Source organism: Thunnus albacares, chromosome 20 (genome assembly GCF_914725855.1).
Source record: "Thunnus albacares chromosome 20, fThuAlb1.1, whole genome shotgun sequence".
In the NCBI taxonomy this organism is placed as follows: domain Eukaryota; kingdom Metazoa; phylum Chordata; class Actinopteri; order Scombriformes; family Scombridae; genus Thunnus; species Thunnus albacares.
The window spans coordinates 11443747-11460098 of NC_058125.1; the positions used below are offsets into that span (position 1 = coordinate 11443747).

The following is a 16352-nucleotide window of genomic DNA, read 5'->3' on the forward strand; positions in this document are numbered from 1 at the left end:
GAAGAAATTTAAAAAAAACAAACAGTACTGTTAATGAATGACTAAAATAGCAAAATGCTCAAATGGTGCAAAAGCAAGAAATATACACAATGGATCATTATATACAGATCATTACTCATGGCTTTCAGCAATGTGAAAACAAGTCATTATATTTCCATAGAAACAGCATTAAAGGCATATGAGGTTTAGTGTCATGCCTAATGTGTGTTAAAATTAATTGCTGTGCTGCCATATTTGCTTGTAGCTATTTTAATGAAGGCTACATTCAGATGGTGTTGATGGTGTGAAGGACGTTATATGAAGTACTGACACCATGAATGCCTCCCTCAGTTGCCCACATTGACTTACACAATTGTTTCAGATATGTTAACATCCAGTTACTGAGGACTCATTAAATTGAAATAAATGGCTGATTATTATAAGCCCAACTAAAAGCCATAGACACAATAATGGAGGCTTTACAATTACACACTTGCTACATAAACTAGTTTCTCTGTTGCAAACAAATGTGTGAGAGGCTCCATCTGCTGGATGGAATGTGTCTAACATGTTGTGCTGAGTATTAGAGGAAAATTTTACTTTTATGTACTTGAGGGTCAAATCTAAATTTCATCAGCTGAGGTTTTATGCTCATTATATTGTATGCTATAATTTGCACTGTACGTTTACAGTTCAAGTATTGATTTAACACAACACCTTTTCTTGTGAGGACTGCTTTCCACACAGCAAATCTCTTCCTTGTTTTGCTTTTCATCTCTGTTTTAGGTTTCCTGATTTTAACTGAAAACACAAAACAAAGAAAACATTTTTCTGACATCGAAGTACTCTGTGAGTGACTGTGCCTCAAGTGGATTCCCACTGATGTGGTTAGATACCTGTAAATATCCATATGCAAACAGTTTTTATGTTGTCCTATTATAAACTATAATAAAAAAATAAAGAATTTAAAAATACCTACAACCTACCATCAGCTGTATGACACCAAGCAAGCATGTTGATATAACAGACAAGTCACAAAGATCCCACTGCCAGAAACAATTAGCAGCATTTTATTTTTGCTGTTTTGGCAATGTAAAATAGATCAAATTCCCTTCTTCAAGTGTATATTGAAGTCTCTAGCCACAAACATACAGATGTCAAGTCGCACTCTTTCATCAGAAAAACAAAACATAGAAAACAGACATTATATTTCTGTGGCATGCACTTAAACAGGACATAAAAATTGTTCAGTAACCTCAGTAAGGTCCACACAGTCAGTTATGGCAGTACAGTCAATAGCTGAGTGATGGATAAATAGTATTTCAGCTTAGAAAACATTATTAGCTATATATATTATAGCTTAAAAATAAGTTTAAAAAGTTAAAGAGATAGTTAGAATTGTAGGTGGAATCCTACTTACTCACATTATTGGAAAAATCTGCAATATGTGGTGATTTTTTAATATAATGTACAGATACTGTTTGGGTGTAAATACAGTTTAACGGATTTGTGTTGATTCATTTCCCTGCTGCAACCAAAGACACAATATGGAAACGTAGTGTGGTTTCAGTGAAGAGTACAATAAACTGAGTCCTGTCTGAAAACTGTAAAACTATAAAAATATATATAAAAAGGGGGAGAGAGAAAGAAATATTCAAACTTGAGGAAAGTTCAGGCTAGTGTGTAGGATTTAGTGGCATCTAGCAGTAGGTTGCAGATTACAACCAACTAAATACCCCTCCACTTCCAAGCATGTAGGAGAACCTACGGTGGCCGCTGTTTGGTTTGTCTGTTCTGAGCTACTGTAGAAACATGACAGTGCAACATGGCGGGCTCCGTGGAAGAGGACCACTCTCTATGTACATATAAAGGTCTCTAAGGTAATGAAAACATAACGATTCTTATTTTCAGGTGATTATACACTAATAAAAACATACTTATGAATATTATATTCCATTTCTGCCAACAGATCTCCCTAAAACTGGCACGTTGGTCCTTTGACATGAAAAACTCATGAGTTGATTGAACGAGATCGGACTGTGCCATCATCCTCATCCTCATTTTGCTCTTCCTCTCCCTGGTTGAGCGGCTCTCTGTCCGAGTCTCTCTCTGCCTGCTCTGATTTTTTAGTCGTATTGTTCAGGATCCCGCCCTGTAAAATCAACAACAAATAATTACTAAACAGCGTATGTGATGCTAAAGTGAGCTGACAAAAGTCACAAACAGCACACATATAGAATACTATACAGTGAGTATTTATGAGTCATCCCATAGAGATGTCTGACCTGTCTGTAGTCGACAACGTTGAGCAGCACTGATGTGATGATACAGCTGATGGTGTTGGCCAACATGAAGATCATCATCCTCTGCCAACGCCACAATGGAATCTTTGTTTCACTGGCCAGGAAATGGAGAAAACAGGTAAGTCAAGATCATGGACTATCAGTGCACTGCAGTAAGATCCTGATCTGATGGATTTCCTACCTAGACTTGGTGCCCAAAATCTGCCCAACAACCAGATTGGACAGCCCAATCCCAACCATCTGTATGGAGGTAGCCAGACCCATGGCTGTTCCCAGAGTCGCCTGAGGTACCACAAGGGGAATAGACGGCCACATGCTTGCCTGCAATCCAACGAAGACAAGACACATGCTGACAAAACTAAAGGTAGATCTCCCTTTTTTGATATCTTTTTTTACACCATTCACAGAAACAACACACAATATAATTAATCCTCATCACTTTTGTTTTTTTGCCTATTTTCATTTAAAAAGGATCAGACCTCCTTCTGTTTTAAAATTTAATCTTAAACCCAAAAGTTATGTTTCCATTTTCTAAGAAGACATTGATCACTGCAGTTTACAGTAAAGAATTCCTTCCCACAATGTCAGCTGTGCAGAAATTATTCTGTTGGTTAAAACACATATAAATAAATTAAAAAATAATGTGTTAGAGCCAAACTCACAGCAGCAAAGGAGTAGGTGACTCCCAGCCAAATGGTGGACACCAGAGGAGGGACGAAAGTGAAGGCCAGGAGACCAAACACAGGCAGTGTGAGGACAGCGCAGGCCACTGCAAAAACCCCCCGCAGACCCACATAATCCTGAAAAACACACAAGAGATTGTATCATGTTACAATAACTTCATCCTCATGAGATCAGACGTTTGAAGAGTTTGGGGTGCAGTACTTACTATGAGAATGCCGACGCTGGCTGAGAGGACTAGTGAACTGTCATAAACCGCCCCGGCGATATAGGCTGCCTCCTTCTGACTGTAGCCATTGTACTTATCCTGAATGAACTTACTGGACATGAAAAACACAGTGTATGTATGTTAAAAATGAATGAGTGTTTTTTATGATGTAAACAGAAGCAAAAGATATTTAATTGGGTGTCATTGGCAACTGTTACAAAGGGTCTAAATGCCGTCAGTTTGCCCCAGAATAACATTCTGTACTGTTATATGTACAGTACGTGTTCTGTGTTGATTACCTGGCGTCTGCGATGAAGGGGAAGATGCCATTATAGAAGAACATGATAGTGAGAACCAGCAGCCAGTATCTTAGCGATAGGAGCTTCACATCCTGAATTCTCTATACATACAACAACAACAACAACAACAAAAAAAGAGTTCAGATACTGTATCTGTAGCATCCTTGCACATTATGATGATGTTGGAAACATGTAAGAAATACTGTTCGTACCACTTTGCGAGACTCCTCTTGGATGGCACCGTCAAGACCCAGCTGTCTCATTCCTACTTTGTCCAGGGTGCTGACGATGATGGCGGATACAAAGCCCAGCACACACAATAGTGCACCTAGAAAACAAAGTAAAGTGAAAAATATTCTTACTTGCTTTACTCTAGAAACCTTTTTAATATAGTCTTTTGTTATTATTCAGTCATGCCAATAAACTTGAGATTTCTCATTCCTAAGGACTCTTCTTTTAATAGGCAAACACAGTTTGGTATCTTCTTTGTATCTTCAGTCTTTACTTACCGCCCCAGAGTGTCCACTGCATGCCATATTGTTCTTCAAATTTCTGAGTGAGGAAGAAGTTGAGGACTGACCCCAGACGGGAGAAAGCCAAAGTCAGACCAAAGGCCAAGGCCAGCTCCTTCCCTTTGAACCAGAAGGCTGTGATGCGGTTCTGAACAACTAATGAGGAAGTGGAAGAGAGCAGCTTAGGAATATAACTCAGAAATAAGATGGCAAAGAGTACATATATCAGTTTTGATGTATTGTATTGTATTGTTTTGTAAGGTGGCCTTACTGGTCAGAGATCCATTGCCTGATCCAAATAGCAGTCGGCCTGTGAGCATTATCGGCAGTAGATAGGGAGTTCCTCTGAAGTGGGAACCCAGTGCAAACAGGGACGAGCCCAAAACACACAAGAAGGAGAACAGAAACACCCCGACTGTAGAGAGGAAGAAACAGAAATCAGTTCATCATGAGTTTGCTGCTGCTTGTTTAAACAGATTTGCAGATAGGATTTACAAAGACTTACAGCGGTTTCCTAATTTGTCAATCAGGAAACCAGCTAGGATCACCACTACTGCATTCCTGTTGATAAGAGAGAGAAACACAACTGAAGCTCTTCTTTGAAAAGCCATATGTATGTTTACCTGAAAGCAAAGTGTATGGAGCTAGTGAACATGCGCGTACTTACGTCCATGCATAGATAGCATAGAGTAGATTGTACTGTTGAGGGGTCATCCCCAGTCCCACCACACAGTCCACTGTCCCATTGATCACTGTTGCATTGCATGTTAGGTTCTGTCAGATGACAGGAAGCCAATGGGATAAGTGATTATCTAACCAGTTACAAACTTTGACAGACTTTGGAGTTTTGATACCAAACAACTGCTGGGACACAATTTAAAGGTGATTATCGCTTGCTTACCCCTTGGAACTGATCCTGCAAAACACTGGGGATGTCAAAGCAGAAATAGGAGCCAAATGTCAACAGGCAGTTGAAGAACAGCACCACAAAGCGATAGTAAGCTGTAACAAAAAATAAAAAATTAAGAATGGGATCACTGGTATTTCTTGACCATACAACTTCATCAGCAACAAACTTCAGTATGAAAGTCTGTCTAAACATGGACTAGAAGAGATAATGAATATGCCAACATGTTAGTTTATATTTTGCTTTAACCTGTGTCAGATATGGGTTTTCAAAAAAAAAAGTCTAATAATCTAGTTATGACAACTTAAAATTAATTTAATTCATGTAAATTAAAGGCCAAACATTCAAGTGATAACATTAACATTAAGTAACATTAAGAGAAACACATTTTTTGAGTGAAGGAGAATCTGTCAGCTGATGTTGCCCAGCTGTGGTTTTGTGCATTTCATTACTCGGTTTAATGGAAAACTTCGTCTTGACATCGTTCATGGAGATGGCAAACCAGTATTGCTAAACTCAAGGTTTTAACAACTTCCCATTTAGTCACATGAGCTCCTTTAACTTTAAGCATAAAATGCTGAGTTGGCTATTTAATGGCCCACTTTTACAGGGAAGTGTATACGAGTCAGAGGTCTGGTTATCTGGCTATATGCTAAATCTGTGACAGAAGTATTTTTAGAGGAAAATAAACTATTGTCGGACGTACCTTTCTCCGCCGGCTGTGCCATATTGAGGAAAAGAACGATAGCTATGAGAGAAAACGTCCAATTGTCATCCTTTGGTGTTGTTTACATGGACAGGCTGAGTTAACGCCGTACGTTAAGGTCCACAACGACTACTGCTGATGTGTGTAGACCGCAGCTCTTCAAACTACATGGATAGACTTGTTTGTGTGTGAGGACACCATTTTTTTCCTAGGACGGCGAGGTCATGAGCCGCCCTACTCTGCCTCTGATTGGCTAGTACTCGTTGCCTTCGTTGGTTGGGTTGGTTAGGTTTAGGCATGAGGAGTGAGATTGGTTAGGATTAGGATAAGAATATCAGGGTAAGCCAATCAGAGGCAGAGTAGGGCGGGTCATGACCTCGCCGTCCTAGGAAACACAATTTCGGTGAGGACGCAGCGGATAGCTTCTAAATAAGCACTGCAGGCACCCTGACTTTTTTTCCAGGAAACTTTATTGACAAAAATATATAACCAAGATTTATATTATTTAGAAAACACCACAGACAAGAAGTAAAGTAAATTAAAGAATGCCAAGTTAAATTAGTAACTTTTTTGTTGCATTTAGTTGCAGGTAGTTTTAACTTTACTAAAAAATAAAAAAAGAGAAGGAGAGAGAGAGAAAAGTGAAGTAATATAGAAATGTAAACATAATTGTTCTTTCAATAAATCAACACATTGTTGAACTTCTCAATAAAATCATGAAATTTATGATAAATCTTTGGAGTTCTTATTTTCAAATATATTATAGCATCTCGTGGGTATGTTTTCTATCACTAATTAGGTAATGAGTAACATTTTTCAATAAATTACAGTTGACAAGGGGAATCAATTTGTGTTCAGTTACAGTACAAGTCACTCAATGTAAGTGAGAAATAAAAATATTATTGGGTATAAAAACTGTATAGTAACGTACCAAGCATTGACTTTATATAAATACCAAGCCTCACTCTGATAAAAACAACTGCACTGGTTACCTTAATATTTACACATTCACGTTTTCATTATAAAAAAAAATACTAGCCTATTACAGTCTTAAAATGTGCTTCTAACATGAGGCAAAATCTTAACCTAGCCTATAGACTTATTTAAAAGGCCATTTTATGTAGCGCGTTTTGATGATTTGTCCCTCAGCACGCACCGTCGTTCTGATACAAACATTGCTCTTCCACTCTGAATCTTTTAGAGCAGCATATGCTCTATAAACCATGACTTGTGGCAGTTTTGGAGGTTTTAACAGGTGAAATGTCTGTGTTACGCAGAGCCAAGACATGGGAAATATCAGAATCTGAGAACGACAGCGACGCTGAGACAAAACCCGGTTTAAAACTGGATGAAAGCAGTCAAACAATACCTGTCAGCACAGACTCAACAGAGGATAAAAGGTCAGACTGCAAACACAAAAACCTCCAACCGTCAGAAACGAAGAGCGAGTCTAATCAATCGTCTACTTTGTGTCCTCCGCGGCCAGATGGATGCGGCACACCGAGTCCTGCAAGAAAACGCCGCTCCAAAGAGGAGATGGATGCGGACAGACAGAAAGCCAGGGAGAGGAAGGAGGCCAGAGAGAGGCAGAGAGCTGCCAGAGCCCAGGAGAAGGAGGAGAGGAGACAAGAGCAGCAGAAGAGGAGAGAAGCTGCGGAGCACCTCAAGAGTCTGAGGCCGGAGAACTGTCTCAAGCGCCTCACGGTCTGCATAGATCCAGGTATACAGGTCACCATGTTGCCCTCAGCTGTGGGAAATGTGCAGCGTTGTTGACTACAAAGGGATCGTCTATAAGAAGTTGATAGTAGAAAATACACATCGCAAAATATTAGCATATTGTGTATGTGGTGCCATATCAGTTCTTATCAACAACAAAAAATACACAGTTGTGAAGAAAGTCAGGTTTTTCTGTGTACATTGGGGGGGGGGGGGGGGGGGGAAACTTGTCATTATCAGGTTTTTGTGTTGTTATCCTAATAGAATATAGTTGATTTTGCTTAATAATAGGTTCGCTTTTAGTCAACTAGTTTTGGATGACATTTGTGAATATTATTTTGCTTAGTTTTTAAAAATTGGTACCAATGATGTAACAAAAACAAAATTCGGAGATCCTAACAAGTCTATCTAAATACACACAGCTTCTTTTGGCTAATAACTCTAATAATAATAACTAGGCTAATAACTAATAAAATCAGTTAAATACTTGAGGCACAAAGTTTTTCCCCACTCTGTTTGAGTGGGGAAAAAACCCACCAGGTAACTGAATTGCTTACCTGTGTTCATTTTGTTCTCCTGAACAAAAAGCACATGTGCATAACACTTTGTATTTAGATTCTACATACTCCAAAGTCTAAGCCAACAAAGACCACTTGAAGGCATCATCTGTCCAACAAGGATGATGCAGTAGTGATGCATGTGCATAAATTTGTCTATCTACAAGCCAATGTGTGCTTTTCTCCAGCTCTTTTGCAACAGGAGGGCTCAGATTTCTTGTTGGACACCCTGGCTACCTTTGAGTGGAGGTTCAGCATTGAGAGCCAGCAGCTCCCTCGCAGCATCACCTGGACCAGGGATTTACCTCAGGTCAGCACCTCACACTTCTCACAACCAACCTCTCCACAATGCTACACATCCACTTGGATCTCTATTCTTGAATATTTGAGTTGATTGACCATTTTGGTTATGTTACATTTACATTCTTTCTAGATTTCTACTCACATATTCTTAATTTTTCCAATTTCTTCAATGTGATCATTACAGTTTTGTCTCCAGCAGGGAGATGACAGCAGGGGAACAGCGGAGGAGGAGCAGGTGTTGCTGGTGCTCAGTCTGACTGACTTCTTGGACATGGTGATCTCTGTGAAGAAAGTAAGCAGCCTTGTCAGTTATGCAGAATTAACATTGAAGGATTTGTTGTCAGGATTCAGGTCGGCTGCCTCTTTGCATGTGTTTAATAGCACTTATGCTGCACTTCATGTCCTCATCCAGACTGTGTCTTGTTGCCACTACAGATGCTAGACAGTGAAGGGGAGGAGACAGGGGTGGATTCTTTCCTCCATCCTCTTTTGGAGTGCCTCAACCGTGATGCCAAGAAGGTGGTCACTCTCTTAGTGACAGACTGTCAGCCAGATTACAGGTTAGTGTATCTATCAGTCATTGTGGCCTATAGATGGAGAGATATTCCTTATTTACTAAATTAAAGAATCTCTGATGGGATCCAACAAGTAAACATTCTGACTGACTCATTGGTTTAATGACCAACAGGACCGGTGCTTGTGGTGTGCATCTACTAGATTATAGAGTACAATCCAAACTGGGAATGAATAATCTGGACATCGAAGAGGTCAGTTTACTTTGTATCTCTTTCCTATGGAGGCTTTACAGAGAGAATGAACTGTTAATACATGTTCTTTTTTGTGTTGCCACTCAGACAGTTAATGGCTACCAATGCATCTGTATCCTCAGGACACATTTTATAGTTAAAGTCTCTTAAAGTTCTGTAGGCATCTAAATGTTCCTCATGGTACATGAACTGAGCCTCAAGTTGTATCTATTGAAATCAAATTTTAAAAGATAATCATTCTTAGACTTGATATTTTGTTTTTTGCTACTGTCTCTATTTTCCCAAAGGTTCTTGTGTACCTGCAGCTCTGCAAAAATGTCTCCCTGGTCTTCCTGGATGGCTGGGAGGAGGTCACTAACCATGTGTGTGCTATCACCAAGGCCTTGTCAAAACGCCCTTTCAAGTATGCATTGACTCCAGTTGTTGCACATAAACAAGAAAAGAAACTTTCCCTCTAAGCATTTACACTCAATTATTCCTTCACGCCTTCACATTTGCTCACTAACTAAAAATCAGGTAGTTGTGGAAATGCGATGATACCCAAATTAGTATTCTTTTTCCTCAGTGATAAAGCGTCTTTTTATGTCCTTGCAGACTGCTGACAGAGCGGACGGAGCTGCCCTTTTGTGTGGACGGTTCGTGGGCCAGCGGAGTTCGTGTAGAGAGGGACGGCTCGGGGCTGAACCAGGTCTGGAGCATGCAGATCCAACAGCTGAACAGAGTCAGTCCTGCTGTGGCCTCCACTGTGACTGCAGCCTACCCGTCTCCTCAGCTGTTGCTGCAGGTACGCCTGAGCGCACTTCAGTATGATCCTGTAGAGCTGGTGCAGGTGTGATCCCCATTTTTTTCCCACTTTTTTGCAGGTGAAATATCTAAAAATCATGATCTAAAAATGTCTTTTGCATATATGATACAATACAGTATTAACAAAGTGTTATACACAGGTTATTATTTATGTCCTGAGGGTACCTGCATTTTTAAAAAAAACTATGATTTCCTATGTTGTTTTCTAGGCGTACCAGAGCTTGGGGTCAGAGGAGGACAGAAAGGGGCTGCTGGCTGGTCTCTTAGTGAAGAGCGGAGGTAAAGAGAGACGTATTGGACCGGAAATATCAGCCAGAGTTTACCGCTGCTTGACAGCCCAGAACCCCCAGCTGGTCCTGGACTAATTTGACACTTGAGAAGGAGATCAATGAATGTCAATGAGGATGAATCTGGTTTCTAATGATTGATGAATGATGAAGTGATGAATGAATCATCACTTGGCTGCTAATATGTTAATGTTGATGTTTACAAGCTAAAAATATGCCTTAGATATCATGTTCACCTTCCACGAAAGCACTGTTAATACTCATCTGAAATTTGTTGGATTCAAAGAATAGAATATATTAATAGTATATGATGTTCATTATTTTAATATAATGATCTGTTAATATGTATAATATGTATGTTTATTGTTAAATGGATCTCCATTAACTGTATATTTTTTGTTAATATAAAAATGAGCTGCAACAGATCTTTTCATTTTGTTTTATTTTATAGAATTGCCTGAGTAAGAAAGTTCATAAACAAACTGTAAATAGAAAAAACACAGATGAGTAGTAAATCCTGTGGTAAGCAAGAACACAACCGTTATATCATTCAAGCCAAATGTGGATTATAAAACACATTTACAAAAAGCCATTTCCACAGTATCAAAAAGCAACTCCTTCCCCTCCTGTGGAGTCTCTCCCTGAGAACAACAACTGTACACTTTCACAATATTTCCACTGTGTGTGTTTTTTTTGTTTTGTTTTTGTTTGTTTTTTGGTCAGAGTCACTAGGTCTCCCAAAGACAGTGACATATTTTACAGTGGCAAATTTTAATAACAAAAAAAGAGAGCAATATATATGGCTCTTAGACCCATGATAGACATTGGCTAAAACGAGAATGAATATCTCAACTGCATTAAGAGTCTCACTCTCTACATAATCACTCCCCTCTCCTTGTTCTTTGACAAAATGCTAGATAAAAAAGAGGAGCAACAATCCACTCAAAACATTGATTAAGAAATATTGGCTAAAAGATGAGATTGTGCTTTTCTCCATAATTTCCAACAGGAGATATTGATGGCAATGGTAGAATAGCTGTGTGTCAAACACGTACTGATTCGATTTGTCTACACAGTCATGTCCAGCGGCATCTTTTGCACTGGTAATCTTCTGGCTCAGAGCTGCAGCTGTCGTAGTCACTGCTGGGAGGGGTTGGAGGGAAGTGGCAAGTACAGGGTTGAGTTTGAGGTGACATTTGACAGGGGCATGTGTCAGGCAACGGACTGGAGCAGGGGCTCGGGGAGGCGCAGGCACTCAGGGTAGATACGGGGCTCGGGATGGGGCTGGGGCTCGAAGACAGGCTCATCTCCTCCTGGAAATCTTCAGGCAAGTCACTCTGCTGCTCTGGGGCTTCAGGACTGCTGCTGAGGGTGAAAACCCAGCCTAGCTGTGAGTGGAGGAGGGTGCGTAGGCCTGGGGGCAGCTCCAGGACACTGAGTATGTCTGAGTAGCAGGGCAACATTTGGCGGAGCTGGGCACAGCAAAGGTACTGCAGGGAGGTGGGTGTATAGCAGGCACGGATCACCTTCATACTGCTCTTGGCTGCTGTGGAGCACACCATGGGGTAGAACTTCTTGTTCTGCAGCCTAGTGGCAGCAACACCTGTTGAAGCCAAACAGGCAACATGATAAAAACACAGCCTCATAACTAAAATGTTGTTTTATGTGATGTAAGACCTGCTTGAAGTACAGAGAAACACGCACCTATGCAGTGCCGATTCTTATAGAAGGTCAGAGTACCATGCCAGGTGTCCAGGTGCATTCCTATGATGGAACCTTGACCAAACCGAGTGGAAAACTTCACTTTGTCCCCTTTGTTCTGGAGGAGACCTTTAAAAAGATATACATAAGAAACAAGGTTTTTCTTATCATGAATTACCAATTATCAGACCTATTTTGAACCCTGTATTCTGACCCTCCAACCTGTGTAGGAGAGCCCCCAACTGTCTTCATCGTGGCCCAGCAGGCTGCCAAAGCTATACTTGAACTTCTCCAGGTTCACCTCTGAAGTTCCAATCCCCACCATCTACACAAACGAAATAGTGGAAAACAGGTAAAAAGAAACATCAAAAGAGCACAATACTGTAGAGGTGAAGATCAATGGATGATAATTTACAGTACTTCTCAACATCCGTCATTACTAACAGACGGTGAGACACTTTCAGATGTGTTTTAAGGCCACTGCTGGTATATAGTAGCTTCAACATTATTCAAGCGACTGCTACCCACCATGTCAGTTCCATAGACAGGAGAGGTCATCTTGACTTCCCAGAAGTGTTGGCCCTCTGCAAGCTCCTTGGTGCCGCGGATGGCAGCTGTGCCGCAGCTGTAGTCCGAGTGAAAGGTGACCTTCCTGTTGTCGCAGCTGAGGAAAGCTCCAGAGGACTTGCCGTGCTCATCCCATACCCAGTCAAAACCTGAGAACACACCGAACAGGAACTTGACTCAGACTTGATTAGTTGTAATTATCTGTGTCAAAGAGGTCACATTTTTTATCCTGTTTGTTTGTTACAAGGATATCTTCACCATACTTCAATTAGAACATGACAACTGTAGGTGAAATATGTTTTTGGTCCACCATGGCAACAAGCCTCGTTAACAGTGTCATCAAAATTACACACAGACAAAGAACTAACTTGGACTAGTTCATAAAATTTTCATTAGTTTAGATTAGAAATTAAATTTCTTTTTGCCATATCTTTGAAACTAATATTGAAAAAGACATTTAATTTACTCTGGGTAAAGAAATCCGTTTAAATTTGAAGTGACAAATAAGTTATGTCTTTGCATGCAAATAGTTAAGTATAAAAATCTAAAACTATTCTTCAGTGTGTTTTATGTGTTAATTTCTGTGATCTGATTCACTGAATGTGAACAGGGACATTCCGGTTAGGGTTAGGGTTAGGGTTATGGTTATACACTAACAAAAGCTATTATTAGCTTTTGCCTATTATAGTGTGTGTGATATTCTTTCAAAATACTGTATTTACTGTATATAATCATGCCAGGCTTCAATACTACAGTAGTGCCAATATAGTGTACCCTACTGTGTTCATATTGTGTCCTACTGTATTCATCAGCTTCTCCTCACCCTGGTCCTCCTCCCCACAGAGGCAGTCACTGACGACACTGAAGCCCAAGCTGAGCTCCTCCTGTCGGTCACACTGGCAGAAAGACTCCCCTGTCACTGGAACAGTGCTGGACAACACAACCACCTCACCGACAGTCTGGGAACTCGCCAGGTAATCCACCTCAGACTCCAAGTCACTGATCTGGTTGACACAATCGGCACAAACAGCATCTTGTAAGTCTATAAATGTGGCCATGGTCCAGGGATGTTGGCTTGGAAGCAGGGAAAAGAATTAGATCCAGTAGAGGGAGAGCCTGAGGATTGTATTTAACGTTTTCTCAGTTCCTCTGATGACAGCTGTGATGTTTTTTTAGAGGCTAGAATGAGCAACAGGTTGCCAAGCCTGAACAGTAAAATCACAATGTTGCACGCTGCAATCCAAAGAACCAAATGAGAGTATCATCACCCATATGACATGTTTGAAATACTCAAGGAGACTGCCTTTTCCCTAAAAGCTGTTCATGGCTCCTATTGGTGAGAGAGGTCATGTGTGACAGTAAGTAAATTTAGACTCCTTCCAAAAATACTAGGCCTCCTTTCCTTGCCTTTGGAGACCTGAGACATGTCTTACACGTGGCCATTTCAGACAAGGGACAGTCCCAGTGGAAAACTACTGGTGCTCAGGTATAAATGTGATCTTTCATATGTGGTTGTTCTTTGCTTTGATTGCCTCACCTGCTCTGATGACAACAAGGCTGGATTTCATTTAGCAGAACATCCACTCTTCTACTCCACACTTCTTGTGTTCCCTTTTCAAATATAACACATTTCTTCTTTTGCTTTACCCCCACAAACCCAAATCTCACCTGTGTTGTTGTCTGGCTTTCCCATTCTTCCCTGTCCGATATCTGGATCACTGCCATGGCATCTGTCTCTTGCCGTGTTTCACTCCAGGCCAAATGCCGAGCCCGGCCGTTCCTGCCCCTTCTCAGCATGGCAGCTCTGTGGACAGCAAACCCAACACCTAATGACCAGCTGGCATGCCTACAGTAGGCCATGTACCTTTTATTTATGTCAAGTAAGGTCTGTGTTGAACTCCTGGTTCACAGTCGAATAATTCTTTGATTTGTTTTCGGAGGTCAAACTTATTTCTGACACATACATATCTGATTACACATTTTCCAAATCTAGCACACTGTATTCAAGGAGGAGACAGAAATGACCTCCTTTGTCAGATTGAAGAGCGCTTTCTGGGAATTAGCAGCAAACTGATTTAGCTGAATATATGAGTTAAACTTCAAAATGAGGTCTGAAACAAATTAATCAAATATCTCAAAAAACAATTTTGAGAGCAAAACAAACAATGTGTTACAATCGTATTTATGAGTCAACCTAAGTTTTTTTATTTCATTTCTGAATGAAATGAGTCTTATTTCGCTGTAGATTTTAGGGTGCAATCTTTTTTAAAATTAATTTCCTTGTATTTCCAACTTACTGTGAGGCCGCTTAGGAAACATGTGAGCTATCTCACATTGTCACCACGTTTCTCAAATCTCTCACAAACTCGTTGGATGAAAGAAATTAGGTCTTGGAAAATATATTAACAGGAAACTTAAACTAAAGATAGCTGCGTTATTCTGTTAAAAATGTGTTTACTAACTTTTATCTTTCCTTATCAGCTTCTACTGTCAGTGGGAGTACCCTTTGTGTGCTTGCTTGCCTATTTCTATCTGTCCCATATCCCACAGTTGGCAGCAGGAGGTGTTTCCATGCATGTGTTTAACCTTTCAACCCAACCCTCTGCCTTGCCACTGTGGCAAGAGTTCTGCTGGCTTCATCAGCAGATAGACACAGATAAAGTCACTTGACCTAGTGACTACAGTGTGTACCAATCAAAAAATCTCAGATATGTGACATCTTTATGTTTACATTACTCATTTACAGCTGTCCTAATATTGACTGTGGCACCCTCCAACACAAGTATGGGTTTAATTTTATTTCTGTATGACCTTAGCTACCACTTCAAGAAACCTTTAAAGAGATTTAAGTATAAATTACAGTATAAAAGAATCAACACTGAAAACTGCATGTGCACTATCAAGACTGCCTTTAAAAGACTTAACAGTCAATGAAATTGATGCAGTTCCAATGACAAGAACATTTTTTTGAACTTTGACCTCCATCTGCTTTGTATTCTTACAGTATGTAATAACACGCTGATGTATTCTTGGCTGGATATTTCTGGTAACCGTCCCTTTAGGCTTTTTGACTTGAACAACAGGTAGATCCAGATTTATTCATTCAAAGCACAACTAAGTATTATGTTTGCTTTTTTTAAAAAAAGAAATATTATCTGTGTTGAGGTGTTTACTACTTTCACAGTCAGTAATCATTGTAATCGATTGCTTGGATTGCAGTGTTTTGTTTTTCTGAAGAGTGTCCCTGTTAACAATTAACCAGGTTTAAACTTGTAGAAGTAAAAAAAAAAGAAATGTGTAAGCTCAAGCAGAGTCTTTATTTCTTCAACACTTTACCTTAACCTGATAGCATGTCTCAGTTAATGCCACCTCTGAAATGCAGCAGCTGGTGAGTGCTTTGTAAGCAGGTGCAGGAGATAATTGCCAATAATTTAGATTAGTTAGTCTGGAGCCAGTCTCACTTTAATTGGGCCTTACCCTAAATACTGCAAATGCATCTTCTACCTCTGTCAGCCAATGTTCCCATGGTTGTGGTATGAATACAATTGCAATAGGACTGTGACAGCTAGATGATTGATGTTTGTTTCAGGTATTCAAATACTGAGAATCAAATCAAGGTCAATGTCAAACCCAGAGTTTCTATTCATATACACCAGAATCTCATGCTCTATTTTCTTGGTGATCCACTTCAGAAAACCTGTTTATACTACACAAGTAAGTGCAGTAAAACTATCTATAGCTCTCACTGTTAGTCATTCCAGATATCAGCATCAGCTGAATGTTTAAATCTCAGCAAATACTGTATGTATGTTAAGCAAATGTTTCACTACAGCTGATGTATTGCCCAGATTTCTCTGTATTGAGAAATACAACAGGAACTATTTACAAGCAGTTATGCTCTTACCTTCCAGTCGTCTTCTTATACACGGTCTTGCAGTGGCTCATTTGAGTGCCAGTGTGCCTCTATATCCGACTATGTGACAGGTGCAGTTTGCACTCTGTCCCACTTCACAGGAAGCTAGAAGTAAACATTACTTCTCCACGCCCTCAACTTG

At 40.1% G+C, this 16352-nt stretch overlaps 3 protein-coding genes across 9 annotated transcripts; 1 reads left to right on the forward strand and 2 right to left on the reverse strand.

Moving 5' to 3' along the window:
• Positions 1-1756: 1756 nt before the first annotated feature.
• Positions 1757-5797, reverse strand: mfsd1l (major facilitator superfamily domain containing 1-like). Its single transcript, XM_044338336.1, has 13 exons — positions 5596-5797; positions 4884-4984; positions 4650-4756; positions 4488-4543; positions 4254-4397; positions 3980-4138; positions 3683-3798; positions 3471-3571; positions 3172-3283; positions 2945-3082; positions 2464-2603; positions 2265-2376; positions 1757-2131 (listed from the first exon to the last, which is right to left on the reverse strand). Exons 1-13 carry the CDS (start codon positions 5615-5617, stop codon positions 1991-1993), a joined length of 1449 nt encoding a protein of 482 aa, XP_044194271.1. The 5' UTR covers positions 5618-5797; the 3' UTR covers positions 1757-1990.
• An 843-nt stretch (positions 5798-6640) lies between these two features.
• On the forward strand, positions 6641-10396 carry LOC122971612 (probable crossover junction endonuclease EME2). Of its 7 annotated transcripts, XM_044338341.1 has the most exons (9): positions 6856-6995; positions 7082-7315; positions 8057-8178; positions 8356-8463; positions 8607-8731; positions 8860-8938; positions 9226-9341; positions 9533-9767; positions 9952-10396. In XM_044338341.1, exons 1-9 carry the CDS (start codon positions 6944-6946, stop codon positions 10105-10107), a joined length of 1227 nt encoding a protein of 408 aa, XP_044194276.1. In that variant the 5' UTR covers positions 6856-6943; the 3' UTR covers positions 10108-10396. The 7 variants fall into 7 exon arrangements, with proteins under 7 accessions (XP_044194272.1, XP_044194274.1, XP_044194273.1 ...); XM_044338337.1 differs by having other exon boundaries at positions 6641-7315; positions 9952-10394; XM_044338339.1 differs by having other exon boundaries at positions 6642-7315; positions 8371-8463; positions 9952-10394.
• Positions 10397-10454: 58 nt separating this feature from the next.
• spsb3b (splA/ryanodine receptor domain and SOCS box containing 3b) lies at positions 10455-16337 on the reverse strand. Its single transcript, XM_044337101.1, has 7 exons — positions 16202-16337; positions 13966-14101; positions 13121-13301; positions 12259-12446; positions 11953-12055; positions 11734-11859; positions 10455-11632 (listed from the first exon to the last, which is right to left on the reverse strand). The coding sequence occupies exons 1-7, from the start codon at positions 16240-16242 to the stop codon at positions 11106-11108; spliced, it is 1302 nt and encodes a 433-aa protein (XP_044193036.1). The 5' UTR covers positions 16243-16337; the 3' UTR covers positions 10455-11105.
• Between the last annotated feature and the right edge of the window lie 15 nt (positions 16338-16352).